Consider the following 17500-nt stretch of genomic DNA (forward strand, 5'->3'; position numbering starts at 1 on the left):
TATACTATATATGAATGTATATATAAATATATATATATATATATATATATATATATACATATATATATAATTATATATAGATATAGATATAGATATAGATATATATATGTATTTATACATATATACATATGTATATATAAATATATATATAGATATAGATATTAATATATATATATATATATATATGTATATATATATATATATATATATATATATATATACATATTTGTTTTATTGTCACGGGTCAGCAGTATGTGTAACTACACGGTCTCTCAGGTGGCGAAGAGAGAGTAGGTCATACCCCGACGAGAAGGGTCGTAGTTAGGAAAGGGTAGATCTGTGTTTGCATATCTATTTAAATATTCAACCGTCATTTTTGACAGGTCATGTACACTAGTGATATCATGAGATTTCTATTTACAAACCTTTGCTACAATCCTGAATAGGAAGTCGCTTCGTTTAGGTTTATAAAACAAATTTTCTTGAAATTGAATTATTATTTTCATATTGAATCCATGACATTCAAAAGAGTAAATGGAGGCACTGCAAGTGGTTGGGTTCGATGGCCTGTTGAAGTTCATCAGTTGGAGGATGAATGCAGTAGTGACTGTTATGTCGTTATTTCTTTTGTTTGGCCAGCTGCCATTGAAGAAACAGCTTATTATTTATCTGTTTGTTGATGCAGCAACAGTAATTATATGTATTATAGGAATGTTTATATCTGTGTATTTGCATCTTCTTCCCCACCGTTATTCCTACATTAAGGGGTCGGTTGCCTGATACGCCCTCTCCAACGCCTTCGATCAAAGTCATCCTCTTCCACCAAACCTCCTCTCTCCATGTCATCCTTCAATTCATCTAGCCATCTAATTCTCTACCTCCCTTTTGATCTTCTACCCCTAACAGGTTCCTCCTAAGCCCTCTTCACTCCTCCCCACCATCCATTCTCAACACATGGCCACTCCATCTCAGTCGTGACACTCTTATCACCTCTTTCATCTTTACTATGCCTGCCATTCTTCTTATTTCATAATTTGCAGTCTGTCAAGTTGTGATAGTCCCATAATCTACTTCAAGCTTTGCTTCTTCTTTTTGCCTTAGAACCCATGTTTCTGATTATTATTATTATCGTTACAAGGTAAGCTACAACCCTAGTTGGAGAAGCACGATGCTATAAGCCCAAGGTCTCCAACGGGAAAAATAGCAGCCCAGTGAGGAAAGGAAATAAGGTTCCATACATTAACACAGGTCTTATTACTGTGATGTATATATATACATACATATATATATATATATATATATATATATATATATATATATATATATATATATGTATATATATATATATGTATATATATATATATATATATATATATACAGTATGTGTGTGTGTTTATATATAATAGATATTAAAGATAACATATTTTTATTGGAAAAATAGTTCGACACTGACGTCCTTAAACTAACTGATGTAAAACCTTACATCAATATATAATATGATTTACCGAATACATCTTTGACCTGAAAAATGAGACCATTAAAGAAACAAGGATAAAGGGGCTGGTTGATTTCGTCCTGGGATATCCAGAATTCATTTGGCTTCGATCTCTCGACGGCGACTTTGTTTATAAACAAACGCTTCTTCTTCTTGGTAAAGTGAAATGGAGACGAGAGATGACTGTGAAGACAAGGATGCTTGACGAGCGCAACTGCAGCTATGATTATCTATCTATCTGTCTATCTATCTATCTGTGTGTCTATCTATCTATCTATCTATCTATCGGCCATTTGCAATTGCCTTCGTCTTTATCATCGCCAGAATGACCGGACGATCTCTCTATCGGCAATGAAAGTTTTGTTGACTTCTAACTCATTTGGTTTGTTTACAAAACATATTGCGAGGAGGGAATTGCCTGATTTGTTTACTTCCTTTCAATGAGAGAGAGAGAGACAGAGAGAGAGAGAGAGGGGGGGGGGGGGTTCTTTCCTGGGTGTTTATTCAATTAATTGTTTACTGAAAGAGAAATGCATTTCGAATATTAGCAGAGATATTTTCAAGGAAGAGAGAGAGAGAGAGAGAGAGAGAGAGAGAGAGAGAGAGAGACTCCTTTTCGTCTTCCTCTCCTCGAAGATGCAATATCCCAAGGAAAAGTGTCTGTTTCTATAAAAAAAAAAAAAGATATTTGATTAACATCTTTAAAGAAATATCTCCTTTGATTTCCTTCTTCTTCAAGTCTAGTCTTTGAAAATTTCATTTCTGCTTCGATTCCCCCAAAAAGACTTTTCTCGAAAACCTGAAAATTCGGTTCAAAGATATTTTCCTCTTGAAATCCGGACGAAGATCGGGACGTTTCTGAGTTTCAATTCCAATGATATTTTACTTTAGATTCACTGACAATGAAAACAGGAACTGTTTTTCGTTACTTGATTGTTGTTGTTGTTGTTTTTGTTGTCGAAGATTGTATTGCCTAAGCATGGGCTCTTTCTGTAATGCAGACCGTAAAATATTGCATGATTTAAAAATGAGGAATGAATTTTGCTCCGTAAATTAGAAACGGGAAATTGATTAAACTAAAATTATCGTCTGTATTGTCGTATTTTACCCTCCGTTGTTTCACGATATAGAAAACGGGAAATGATCTGTGGCCAAACATCTAAAACTAGAGGGCTACTGAGCACGAGCATGCCTTCGCCACGCCAAGCAGTCTTATTTTGCTCTTGACTCCGCATCCTACTTGTACTTCGATGTATTTTCTTCAAAATCTAGTGGATTTGTCCTTGGATTATACCACACATGTCCAAGAAGTTTCGATGAAATCGATTCAGTAGTTTTTGCGTAATGTTGTTCACAAACAAAAAGTAAACAAACAAAATATTTTCCATTTGCTTAACATCGCGATTATATTCAAAGTACTACTGCGTACTTGTACCTTGATGTACTTCATCCAAAAGGTTACAGATTCCTCCTTGGGTCATACCCAACATGACTACCGAGTTTGGTCAAAATCGGTACAGTAGTTTTTGTGTAAAGTTGCTCACGAACAAATGAATAAAAGACGACATAAGTCTTCGATTTTGGTAAAGTGTTTAGATATATTTGTATATGTCAAACCCCTTGATAGAGATGATTTTAAAGAATGATTTTTCATAAGAAAGGCCGACGGGGAAAGAAATCCCTCCGTCCCCAATAGCCCAGAGCTGACGAAGAGAAATTGGAAGAGGTCATTAGATTGGAAAAGCCAATGCGCTGGGCAAAGATGAAACGGGCCTTAATTAGGTGTTTATGCTCATTAGAGAGTAATCATCAACTCCGTAATTATCAACGTCCAATGAGGTGGAATATTATCTCAAAGGATAAGAGAGATAAGAGATAAGGCCGTCTCTTATCAAGTTTAAATGACCTGTTTGATGTGGTGGATATTTTGACCAAATTAGAAACAGGATTGATATTAGTGTTTGCAATGACAAGACAGTTCATTAACAAGGCTTATAATTGTAGTCATAATAATGGCGGATATCACCTCTAACTGACAAAGAACAAGGGTCTGACTGTATATATATATATATATATATATATATATATATATATATATATATATATATATATATATATGTATATATATATATATATATATATATATATATATATATATATATATATATACTGTATATATATATGTATATATATAAATATATTTGTATTTATATATGTACTTTTATGTATATATATATATATATATATATATATATATGTATATATATATATATATATATATATATATATATATATATATATATACACAGTCAAACACATGCTCTTTGTCATATAAAGGAGTCTGTTTGTGCGTATGCATGTATCACTATATCTATCTAGATATTTAGCTGTAATATTTTATGGGCAGTGTAATGAAAATAATATTATTTTTTTGCTCAAGTGATTAAGATATGCACTGTAGTTGTTCGGTGGCTACTTTTCCTCTTGGTATAGGTAGAAGAGACTCTTTACCTGTGATAATTAGCTCTTCTAGGAGAAGGAAACTCCAAAATCAAACTATTGTTCCATAGTCTTGGGTAGTGCCATAGCTTCTGTACCATGGTCTTCCACTGTCTTAGCTAGTAAAAATGATAATAATAATAATAATAATAATAATAATAAAAATAATAATAATAATGCTAGACAATAGCTTGCCAATCCAGACCTAATTGGGACTCAGTGTCTTTCTCTTTAGAGTTTAGGAATAATAAAATGATAACTACAACAGTGAAATCACCAGTAACTGATATAATGATATTGATAAGAGTCATTCTAGATAATCCTTTCGAAAATTTGACCAACTTCCGAAATTGATAGAACATAGAAGAAGAATTGTAAACAAAATCTGACCCAAAGACATCATTATACAGAGTAGATATTAGATGTTTCTTAAAGAGAAATACTCTTTTATATTGTGGAAGTTACAAGGGACTCTTTCAAAACAATTTTTAGTTATTTTCTTACTAATTGTACAATGTTTCATGTGCAGTTATTTCAATGATATATAAAGTATTTAATTTCTTTCAATATCTTACAACACTTTTCTTCTGTGGTATGTTTCATTACTTCTGTGATTTCCGCACGCCCTGCTGACTCTATGACTTTCCGCACAGCCTGCTGACTCTATGACTTTCCGCACAGCCTGCTGACTCTATGACTTTCCGCACAGCCTGCTGACTCTATGACTTTCCGCACACCCTGCTGACTCTATGACTTACCGCATGCCCTGCTGACTCTATGACTTTCCGCACAGCCTGCTGACTCTATGACTTTCCGCACACCCTGCTGACTCTATGACTTTCCGCACAGCCTGCTGACTCTATGACTTTCCGCACGCCCTGCTGACTCTATGACTTTCCGCACAGCCTGCTGACTCTATGACTTTCCGCACACCCTGCTGACTCTATGACTTGCCGCATGCCCTGCTGACTCTATGACTTTCCGCACAGCCTGCTGACTCTATGACTTTCCGCACAGCCTGCTGACTCTATGACTTTCCGCACACCCTGCTGACTCTATGACTTTCCGCACACCCTGCTGACTCTATGACTTACCGCATGCCCTGCTGACTCTATGACTTTCCGCACAGCCTGCTGACTCTATGACTTTCCGCACAGCCTGCTGACTCTATGACTTTCCGCACACCCTGCTGACTCTATGACTTTCCGCACACCCTGCTGACTCTATGACTCCACACTGAAATTTTGCATATGTGCTCCTAATATACCTCTTCCTCTTGTGGTTTTAGGTTATTAGCCTTGTCATTCAGGTAACATTGTAAGCCTCTTTCTCTCTCTCTCTCTCTCTCTCTCTCTCTCTCTCTCTCTCTCGGACTGCAAATTTGAATAGATAATTTCCTTTATCTGTTTATCTACAGTACATACAGTTATCTGCACAACTTTCTCTCTCCCTCTCCCTCTCTCTCTCTCTCTCTCTCTCTCTCTCTCTCTCTGTATACCATCAACAAGAAACTTCCTCCCTCGAAGTTTTTTTCTTTTCATCTTAATTACTCAAAATACAACAAAAATAATCTTTAAACAAACAAGTTTATGGAAATTCCTGATATTCGAAAATAAAAAAGATAGTTCATTCATGAGAGAGAGAGAGAGAGAGAGAGAGAGAGAGAGAGAGAGAGAGAGAGAGAGAGAGAGAGCCAATGTTTTAGAAACACCCAATTCCTTCAAAAGAAGTCGCCTGATAACAGTTTCTAAAAACGCATTTAATTAGCTTACCGTTTCTTCCTAATTTCCAGAGGACGTTGATATAACTTCTAGAAACTCATTCCTGCACGAAACTTGTGATGAAGCTAACTGGGTATGTAACTGAGAAGGGGAAAATCTCATTACACTCAGTAAGTATTTTTTTGGTTTCTGTGAGTAGAGAGATACTCCACATTCCTTGAAGAAGGAGAGGAAGAAGAAGGGAAGTGTAATAATTCTCTGAAGAGTGGGGTGGCTCTTCATAGCCTCCTGGGTGAGAGAGGCAAGTATTGTTATTATTATAATAATGATGATTATCATTATTATTGTTATTGTTATATTTACCATGCACTCCTGCTCTTTTATATAATTTAGTCAAGATTTTTTGATTTATGTGTCGGCCCTATGTGAAGCAGTACATGATGGATTGGGGCGCGTCAACACGTCCCCTCAAACGCGCACTATCAACAACTAGATAGCAAGCTCACTAACAAGCTGGTAGCAATTGGCCCTATGAGAAGCAGTACATAATGGCTCTATTCACAAAAGCCTAGGGCGTGTCCACACGTCCCCTCTAACACGCACTAGCAACAAGTAGTTAGCAAGCTCAATAGCAAGGTCGTAATAAGAAGTTGTACACCTAGCTGGTAGCATGTTAGTACCAGTGGTTTGGAGAAGGTTACGTGGTAGTTAATGCGTTACCTTACATCACAACCTGACTGTATGCAGTGGATACAAGTATGAATGGAATCAACGAGGGACTGTATGTTTCCTAGTAACATATAACCTGTGGACTTGCTGTTCACCTCACCTCTGCTACTAACATGCTGTTAACATGATCTTAAACTTGCTAGAGTACACCTATCCACATTGTATTCCCCTTGTCTAATCTTTCTTGCTGCAGATTGTGTTGCCTGCCAACACATGTTCAAGGTTATGGTTGCTTTGTATCTGTTGAAACACTCACTGTCACCATTTGAGCAGAGTTCCAAGTTTGTAGGCTTCGTGTACACTGAAGTCCAGAAGTTGTTATCTGTGAGAGACAGTGGGATAACTAGGAAAAGTAGTTAGCTGTTCTTACTGTGCTCTATGCTCCAGGGGTAAATTTGTAGGCTTTGTTTATACTGAAGTCCTGAAGTCGTTATCTGTGACAGACACTGAGATATGCGAGCAAAGTAGTTAGCCATTCTTACTACGCTCCAGGGGGTAAATACCGCTACTACACTCCTCTGGCTTTGCCAGGTCTTAGTATTTTCAAGAACTACTTATAAATATGAATGGAAATTAATGTTAATCCGCTATACGATAAAAAAAAATATGATCTAAGCACTAATGGATTTTGTGACAGACAAGTTAAGTAAGATACCCCCAAATAGGGGCATATAGCTTAAGTACTAGAATGAGGATGGTATTTATCATCTTTCCCAATTTTTTTTACTGTATATCAGGTGTTTGTATTACAAGACTACAACTCCAATAACAGAAGAGAAATAAAAGCACAGGTTTCAAGACATAGTCATATCTGTTATCTATTCTTGATCTTCTTTACGAACTTGGTAGGAAGTTAGATCTCCGCGGTAAACATCCCACTGAGAAGTTTCTGAACTGCCGCTGCCAAACTTTTGAGCCTCTTTAGGAGAAGAGGAAAAGCAGCTCTCAAAACTTCCTTATTGGCATGAAGAGGTTTTTACCGGTCCGGTATTCTGTTGTCTTGTCTTCACTTATGGGTAATATAAACAACAACATCTTGAAAAACGTACGCGTCACTTTTGAAACCTACGTACGTTTACAAATGAAAAACAAATATTCATAATAAATTTATTTATTTAGACATAAATGTACATACAGACGTACAAATACACAAAAGAAAAACATTTAATACAACAAAATACACTCTCAAACACATACTCAGGGTTGTGGTGGCCTATTGGAAACGTCCCTGCCTGGCGATCTTGTAGTGTCTGTAACCTCACCATCCTTATGAGCTAAAGTTGGGGTGTTTGGGGGAGCCTGTAAGTCTACCTGCTGAGTCATCAGCAGCCATTGCCTGGCTCTCCCTGGTCCTAGCTTTGGTGGAAAGCAGCCATTGCCTGGTCCTCCCTGTTCCTAGCTTTGGTGGAAAGCAGCTATTGCCTGGTCCTCCCTGGTCCTAACTTTGGTGGAGAGTAGGCATTGCCTGGCTCTCCCTGGTCCTAACTTTGGTGGAGAGCAGCCATTGCCTGGCCCTCCCTGGGTTTAGCTTTGGTGGAGAGCAGCTAATTCCTGGCCCTCCCTGGTTTTACCCTGGTGGAAAGCAGCTATTGCTTGGCCCTCTCTGGTCCTACCTTTGGTGGAGATTAAGCATTGCCTGGCTCTCCCTGGTCCTAACTTTGGTGGAGAGTAGGCATTGCCTGGCTCTCCCTGGTCCTAACTTTGGTGGAGAGTAGCCATTGCGTGGTCCTCCCTGGTCTTAGCTTCGGTGGAGAGCAGCTAGTGCCTGGCTCTCCCTGGTTTACCTTGGTAGAGAGCAGCCATTGCCTGGTCCTCCCTGTTCCTAGCTTTGGTGGAGAGTAGCCATTGCCTGGCTCTCCCTGGTCTCAGCTTAGGTGGAGAGCAGCTAGTGCCTGGCCCTCCCTGGTTTTACCTTGGTGGAGAGCAGCTATTGCCTGGCCCTCCCTGGTCTTAGCTTCGGTGGAGAGCAGCTAGTGCCTAGCCCTCCCTGGTTTTACCTTGGTGGCGAGCAGCTAATGCCTGGCCCTCCCTGGTTTTACCTTGGTGGAGAGCAGCTATTGCCTGGCCCTCCCTGGTCTTAGCTTCGGTGGAGAGCAGCTAGTGCCTAGCCCTCCCTGGTTTTACCTTGGTGGCGAGCAGCTAATGCCTGGCCCTCCCTGGTTTTACCTTGGTGGAAAGCAGCCATTCCCTGGTCCTCCCTGTTCCTAACTTTGGTGGAGAGCAGCTAATGCCTGGCTCTCCCTGGTCTTAGCTTAGGTGAAGAGGGGCTCGGGCATTGATCATATGTATAAATGATCAGTTTCCAGGACATTGTCCTGCTAGAACATTGTGACAGCCCCTTACCTCGGCCATTCATGAGTAACCTTTAAGGATTTTAAAAACACAATAACAAACTATTCAGGCAAAAAGTAACCACCTACTATATTACTTCCAATAGGAAATCCTGTATATTTCTAGACCAACGGGTTGAAAATCCTTTTAAATAAACTTTTGTTCGATTCTATTCCTCCATCAGAAAAGAGACTGAAGTTGTGCCTTTGTTTTTTTCATAGAATTTCTGGGATTAGCAACGAACAATAGAGAATGGATTTGGCCAAAAAACAAAATGCTCTTTTTGATACACTGACTCTGATCCTTTTGTGTCTATTCTGTTTCTGTTGTATTGGTTATATATGAATGTAATACCCTCTTCTCTCTCTCTCTCTCTCTCTCTCTCTCTCTCTCTCTCTCTCTCTCTCTCTCTCTCTCTCTCTCTCTCCAATTTACGTAATGATTTTTACGTACAGTATATTATGTGGATATTTATATCTAAGAATATCGTTATTTGATTTGTCGATCGTGTGTGCAATGTACAATGTTGAAATCTCTCTCTCTCTCTCTCTCTCTCTCTCTCTCTCTCTCTCTCTCTCTCTCTCTCTCTCAGGTTTATCCAAGAATTTTCGTTTTTTCCTTAAAGGCCTTTCCCTTCACGAGTTTTACCCTTCTAAGGACTTAAAAAAAGTAAAAAAAGTTATATATTCAATTAAAAAAGGTAAAAGATGGTGTTATAAAGTACAGATTTTTTATTCAAATGAGGTAAAAGTAATTCAAGTTATAATTCACTTTTAATATCAATGCAAGTTCATTGCAATATCTAGAAAATGAAAATATGAGCACAAATAGTTGTTATTCAATTTTAAAATGAATGCAAGTTGATTACATTGCCATGGAGATAGTGAAGCTTATGCCGATAATCGTACATAGAAACAACTATATACATTTCTATACCTTTTATTCTTCTATGGTGCTTAATAGCTTTCGAGGTCAGCTGTTTGATTAATTATTTATTAAATTATGGTGAATATCCAATTACTTGAGTGAGTATTTGTGAAAGAACTTTGGAACGCGTTTGAAACTCTCTAGTCGTACTGATGTTGGGCCTAGTTATAAAAGGTTCGTTCATAAACATCCCATATTTCAATAGGAATTGTTGGGTTGAACCTAACCTAACCTAACCTAACCTGTGACTCTTCATCCATGAAGCCACTTCCTCTTTAGGTGTAGGTTGGTGTGCAGAATGGCTATGGTCACCTATGGCTGTGTTACCTCTACTTCTTAAGCATGTTTTTAATATCACACTTCTAATATATTTGTATTTCTTAGGTTCTGTGGATTCTTTAACCTCAGACTGTCCACTGCTCTTCAGGTGCTCACTCGTGTGTCCATCCTTGTGTCAGCCTGTAACCATTTCCACATCAATTATCTTAGGTTTAGATGTAAACAAATGATATTATGATAAGATGGCAGAGGAGTTAAGTCTTGCAATAGATAGAATCAGAAGGGGTTGGTAGTTTTGGGGTTTTTCGCGAATGATGGGTAATTCGGTAGGGCTGATGAGCGCCAATGCGATCATAGTGGCCTACGTCAACAAACAGGGAGGCATTTTCCCCTGCTCCCCTGAAACTTGGCAAAACAGTAGTTCATCAGGGTGGCATGCATTTGTGGCAGCCTTAGCATCAAGTTATATGCCATACAGAAGGAATATCCTATCAAATCAGGGAGCCTTTGTAGTTTGTCGTACAGAACATGTGTAAATTTCCAGTTATGACTGAAAAATTATATTTCAAAAGTAATCATACACAAGAACACCACCTAACTTAAGGTTCCCCACCTAACCTAACCTAGGAGCCATATCATTAACTACTTACCTACTTGGGGCTTCGCCCCCCTGTGACCCCCTCAGACTGCCATATCTTTAGCTTTCCCAAGACTAAGTCTCAATCTTGTATTTGCTTTCCAATCATCTTCACTCCAGGCAAGGTAACACTAAATCATATTTCGTAAATCGTAAAACTAGTTTCATATTATTGTATTTCAGATCAAAACAAATAAAAACCTTATCATGAATAAAATTTAATAGACAATAACTAAGAAATTTTACACCTGTCCTAACGAACTACATTCACTCATAGATCAATTTAGTCGTCTGGGCGAAGTTATAAAAACAAAATGGTCTAGACATCCTTCTCTGAACCTGGGATATCCAATCAGAGGCATCTTCTTCATTCATTGACTAACTCTTTATCAAATCTGCAATAGGTTATGGAATACCACGATAAAGAACTAGGATAAAAGTGGCATGTGATCAGTTCATAACAATTAATAGAATCTTCACTTTGTTTCATAGAGAGTAAATATAGTAATTGATCTGTAAAAGATAGGTACCAGTCCTTCAATAAAGGTAACTGTTATTAAAGTCATATATGTTGACAATGATTTTCCCTAGCATTTTATTGAAAGTGCAGACATCCAAAATGTCCTTGAGTACCACAAAACCTTAATTCTAAAAAAGCTGGGATAAATTAAATTAGGATAGATATAGTGGTTCTCTTATTTTGCCACAGACATTGTGAACCATTACTAAAACTCTGTTGTATCCTAATCTCTTGGGGGAAGTGGATCCTGTCAAAATGAAACTCACAAAAACAAATACCTGCACCGTTTATTTCATTAGTTCTAGAGTCCAAAGCTGTGAAATAGAATACAAGCACAATAATAATTAGCCTTTTACTTTCACACAGGATAGATAGAACAACATTGTCCAGAATCTTAAAGCCAATACAGTCAAGTTATTCAATCATTGTTTGTATGTCAATGAAGATCCTTATAACCTTTCTGTGACCGGACGTACTCACGATTTAGACAAGCGCTTGTAAGTACATAATGTTGGACATGAACACACATATGTATATATATTTACACATATACATATGTCTCTCTATGTAAAACCACCACTACCAAGGAAGTAAACAAAAGGTTGTAAAGTCTTATACCATTTGAGGCAGAAGACACCAATTCACTTCATAAAGAAACTGATAAACGTATAAAAAAGTATCTTAATTGATAATGTACATCGTCATTGGTACCACAGTGATCAAGCGGTTAAGCATAAAAGCATTAATCTATCAGTCAGTGGAACCCGAGGGCTTATAGAGTGACATTTTCTATGATATTGAGTCTCTTCCATTTGTATATATATACAGTGTCCTTATAAGTATCTATACATAATTGTGCGAACGATACATACATTCATCCATACAACGGTATGTATGACTGTTGTACGAGTACGTTGGTATGTTTTTGTTCGAATTGGATGTGTGTAAGGAGAATTAATGTTCAGTATGTATGTATGTATGTATTCCCAGCACAATTCGGAAAAAATTCAATACTGATATAGTCAGAAATGGTTTAAGGGAGAAATCGTACATTACAACGCACAGAAACTTTTCTATTCCTGTTAACAACAGTGATATAACGTAAAGTACCAGGGAAACAAAACGTGTCACTTAACTGTAAGTGTGGAACACTTATAGACATCACTTACAACTAAAAAAAAAGTGGAGGGGCAAGTGGAAAACATTGAAGAAACACTCAATAAGCGTCAGTGAAGTCATCCGGAGACTGAACAGAGATGACAGAAGAGTATGAGGTGGGATCGAACAGTAATATCGAAGCATCAAGAAACCCCACGTGCGGGACAGTCGCTTTTTTACAGCGGACTGGGGCTCAGAGGACGATTTGGGGTTCCTTGGGGCGACTGCTGGGACTTGGAAGGTTTCTGAAGGAAGTGAGAGTGACTGGGTGATGTCTGGGATCCTATTGAATGACCAGTTGATATCTGGGATCCTGTGGAATGAGTGGGTGATGTCTGAGATCCTATTGAATGACTAGTTGATGTCTGGGGTCCTGTGGAATGACTGGGTGAGGTCTGGTGATCTTATTGAATGACCGATTGATGTCTGGGGTCCTGTGGAATGACTTGGTGATATCTTGGATCCTATTGAATAATTGGTTGATGTCTGGGGTCCTGTGGAATGACTTGGTGATGTCTTGGATCCTATTAAATGATCAGGTGATGTTTTAAATCCTATTGAATGACATAGGTGATGTTTGGAATCCTATTGAATGACCAATTGATGTCTGGAATTCTTTTGAAATGCTGGGTGATATCTTGGATCCTATTGAATGATTGGTTGATGTCTTGGGTCCTGTGGAATGACTGGGTGATGTCTGGGATCCAAAGTGAAGGACCAGTTGATGTTTGGGATCCTATTGAATGACCAGTTGATGTCTGGGGTCCTGTGGAATGTGTGGGTGATGTCTGGGATCCTCTTGAATGAGAGGGATGATGTCTGGGATTCTACTGAGTGACTGGGTGCTGTCTGGAATCCTATTGAATGACTGGTTGATGTCTGGGGTCCTGTGGAATGAGTGGGTGATGTCTGGGATCCTCTTGAATGAGAGGGATGATGTCTGGGATTCTACTGAGTGACTAGGTGCTGTCTGGAATCCTATTGAATGACTGGTTGATGTCTGAGGTCCTGTGGAATGAGTGGGTGATGTCTGGGATCTTATTGAATGACCGGTTGATGTCTGAGGTCCTGTGGAATGAGTGGGTGATGTCTGGGATCTTATTGAATGACCGGTTGATGTCTGAGGTCCTGTGGAATGAGTGGGTGATGTCTGGGATCTTATTGAATGACCGGTTGATGTCTGAGGTCCTGTGGAATGACTGGGTGATATCTGGGATCTATTAAATGACTGAGAGATGTCTGTGATCCTATAGAATGACAGGGGTGATGTGTGGGATCTTACAGAGTGATTGGGTGCTGTCTGAGACCCTATTGAATGAGCAGTTGATGTCTGGGATCCTATTAAATGACTAGGTGATGTCTAAGATCCTATTAAATGACTGGGGATGTCCGGGATCCTGCTGAATGACTGAGTGATGCTTAGGAGCCTATTAAATGAGCAGTTGATGTCTGGGATCCTATTAAATGACAGAGGGGTGTCTGGGATTCTATAGAATGACTGGGTGATGCTGGGATCCCATTGAATGAGCAGTTAATGTCTGAGATCCTACTGAATGACAGGGTGTTCTCTGGGATACTATTGAATGACATTTGGGATGTCTGGGATTCTATTGAATGACCGAGTGAGGGGATGATATTGATGTCTGTGATCCTGTTGAATGACAGGATGACTGCTGGTTTGATGTCTGAGATTCTATTTAATGACTGTGTGATCTCTGGGTTCCTATTGAATGACATGAGTGATGTCTGGGATCCTATTAAATGACAGGGTGAATGATGGGTTGATGTCTGAAATTCTGTCGAATGTCTGGGTGATCTCTGAGATCCTATTGAATGATCAGATGATGTTTGGGATCCTATTGAATGACCAGTTGATGTTTTGGATCCTACTGAATGACTTTATGATCTCTGGAATCGTATTGAATGACTGAGCAATGTCTGGGATCCTATTAAATGACCGAGTAATTTCTGGAATCCTATTGAATAACTGGGAGCTGTCTGGGATCGTATTGGATGAGCACTTGAAGTTTGGCATCCTATTGAATGACTGGGTGATTTCTGGGATCCTGCTGAACGACTGGGGGATGCATGGTACCCTATTGAATGATCAAATGATGTGTGGGATCCTATTGAATGACCGATTGATGTTTTGGATCGTATTGAATGACCTGGTGATCTGTGGAATCCTATTGAATGACAGAGTGATCTCAGGGATCCTATTAAATGACAGGATCTCTGGGATCTTACTGAATGATCAGTCGAAGTATGTGATCCTTTTGAATGACTGAGTTATGTATGGGATCCTATTGATTTAGCAGTTAATGGTTGACATCCTATTGAATGAATGGGTGATCTCTGGGATCCTATTGAATGACTGGGGGATGTCTGAGATCATATTGAATGAGCAGTTGGTGTTTGGGATCCATTTGAGTAACTGGGTGATCTCTGTGATCCTATTGAATGACCAGTTGATGTTTGGAATCCTATTGAATGACTGGGTGCTGTCTGTTATCCTACTGAATGGCCGGTTGATGTCTGTGATCCTATTGAATGACTGGGTGCTGTCTGGGATCCTACTGAATTGTCGGTTGATGTCTGTGATCCTATTGAATGACTGGGTGCTGTCTGGGATCCTACTGAATTGTCGGTTGATGTCTGTGATCCTATTGAATGACTGGGTGCTGTCTGGGATCCTACTGAATTGTCGGTTGATGTCTGTGATCCTATTGAATGACTGGGTGCTGTCTGGGATCTTACTGAATTGTCAGTTGATGTCTGTGATCCTATTGAATGACTGGGTGCTGTCTGGGATCTTACTGAATTGTCAGTTGATGTCTGTGATCCTATTGAGTGACGGGGTGCTGTCTGGGATCCTACTGAATTGTCGGTTGATGTCTGTGATCCTATTGAATGACTGGGTGCTGTCTGGGATCCTACTGAATTGTCGGTTGATGTCTGTGATCCTATTGAATGACTGGGTGCTGTCTGGGATCCTACTGAATTGTCGGTTGATGTCTGTGATCCTATTGAATGACTGGGTGCTGTCTGGGATCTTACTGAATTGTCAGTTGATGTCTGTGATCCTATTGAGTGACGGGGTGCTGTCTGGGATCCTACTGAATTGTCGGTTGATGTCTGTGATCCTATTGAATGACTGGGTGCTGTCTGGGATCCTACTGAATTGTCGGTTGATGTCTGTGATCGTACTGAATGACTTAGTGCTGTCTGGGATCCTATTGAATGACTTAGTGCTGTCTGGGATCTATTGAATGAGCAGTTGATGTCTAGGATCCTATTGAATGACCGGGTGCTGCCTGAGATCCTATTGAATGACTGGGTGATGTCTGGCATCCTATTGAATTTTGGGAGGAGATCTAGAATCCTATTGAATAACTGGATGATAAATGCAATCCTTCTGTATGACTAGGAGTATGTCTATGATCCTGATGAATGACTAGGCGATGTGTGGAACGCTAGATGATAATTTTCGTGTCTGAAATCCTATAGAATCCTTTAGTTATATCAGTAATCCTGCACAGCAATGTCGATGTCTGGGACATGGGTGGATGATATCAAGGGTCCTACGGGAATGTAGAGAGATTTGGTGGTGACTTGGATCCTATGAAATTGGTGGGTCGTGTTTTTAAGCCCTGGTGAATCAATGGGTAATGTCTTGAGTCCTGCTCGTGATAATGCCTATGGTGTATATATGATTGAAGATGTAGGTTATCCTATGGATGGAATAGGTGATATATCTGGTTTCCTAGGAAGAGCCAAAGGGATGATTGCTTGATGTTTGATGTTTTGCAGAAGGTATGTGTGATGTTTTTGTAGGCCCTGTAGAATTATTTAAGCCTGGTATTATGTAAAATGAATGTCTTGTCTTTGATCTGATGATTGGTTGATGTCCGGTGTCCTATAATATTTAGGGTGATGTTTATTTTCCTATAGGATGATTCGTTGATGTACAGTGTCCTATTATACGAATGGGTCATGTCCACTTACCTCTAGAAGTATTGGTTAATGTCTGGTGTCCTATAATATGAGTGGATGCTACCTGGTGTCCTATTTTATGATTGGGTCATGTCCCCTTACCTCTAGAAGTACTGGTTAATGTCTGGTGTCCTGTCTAGTGAGTGAATGCTACCTGGCGTCCTATTTTATGATTGGGTCATGTCCACTTACCTCTAGAAGTATTGGTTAATGTCTGGTGTCCTATATGAGTGGATGCTGCCTGGTGTCCAATGGGATAATTGGTTGATGTCTGTTCTATCAAAATGATTTTGTGATTGGGGGGAGGGGTTATGTAAGGCAAATTAAAGCAAGTTTTTTCAGTAGTGACGTAATTAATTATAGTATATAGAAAAATGTGTGGTGGTAGTTTGGAAGCCACACGTGAAGGAAAATGTTGGTTATATGAGTTTTTAAAGAGAATGAGTTTAAGAGGGATATTTCGTTGATGATAATAATAATAATAATAATAATAATAATAATAATAATAATAATAATAATAATAATAATAATAATAATAATAATAATAATAATAATAATCTAAATGATTTTCAAATTTGTTAAAACTATGATTTTTGTCAACTTTGATACTGATAATTTTACTTAATTTTTTTTTTAACTATTAGTTTGAAAAAAAGAAAATTTGGAAAATTCTCAAAATAATATCAAGCAACTGTTAATTCAAATAAAACTTATAACATATATAGGGTCAAACTTATAGATATTTTACAACTTATTAACAACCTGAATATCAGGTGATTATAGATTATAACATTCATGTTATAAAGTAGATATATCTACTTTATATCTACTTTCAAACAATTTTCTTTCATATATATTCATATATATAAATCTTAACTCTCTTCCATTTTCATGCTTATCAACCAGATATTAATAACCAATTTTTCACCTTATAAAAGTCTTTGTTAAACTTCTATAAAACAAGTTTTGAAATATAGTTCATGGTAATTTTTACAGCTAAAATACTGCAATGTGCTTCTATTATATGGAGGCTTACCACATACATCACATTATGTGCTGATCACAGAGTTAGGTACACATTGCACATACATCTATACATTGAGAGCACATGCAGATATTTTTGCCCAATAGTTTTCTGATGTGAAGGTGGTTTATAAGTATCTTGAAAAGATATGAGAGAGAGAGAGAGAGAGAGAGAGAGAGAGAGAGAG

At 38.4% G+C, this 17500-nt stretch overlaps 2 protein-coding genes across 2 annotated transcripts in view; one reads left to right on the forward strand and one right to left on the reverse strand.

Moving 5' to 3' along the window:
* The window catches only part of LOC137627074 (prolactin-releasing peptide receptor-like), a 238102-nt gene that overhangs the window by 4486 nt on the left and 216116 nt on the right, over window positions 1-17500 (reverse strand). The window lies entirely within an intron of this gene.
* Window positions 11029-16911, forward strand: LOC137627075 (uncharacterized). The gene is made up of 2 exons (XM_068358061.1): window positions 11029-12835; window positions 12867-16911. The coding sequence occupies exon 2, from the start codon at window positions 14618-14620 to the stop codon at window positions 15563-15565; it is 948 nt and encodes a 315-aa protein (XP_068214162.1). The 5' UTR covers window positions 11029-12835; window positions 12867-14617; the 3' UTR covers window positions 15566-16911.

Source organism: Palaemon carinicauda, chromosome 34, assembly GCF_036898095.1.
Source record: "Palaemon carinicauda isolate YSFRI2023 chromosome 34, ASM3689809v2, whole genome shotgun sequence".
NCBI classification, from domain to species: domain Eukaryota; kingdom Metazoa; phylum Arthropoda; class Malacostraca; order Decapoda; family Palaemonidae; genus Palaemon; species Palaemon carinicauda.

Coding starts and splice junctions, on each gene's coding strand:
- LOC137627075 (XM_068358061.1), top strand. CDS start 14,618: ATGGTTGACATCCTATTGAATGAATGGGTGATCTCTGGGATCCTATTG.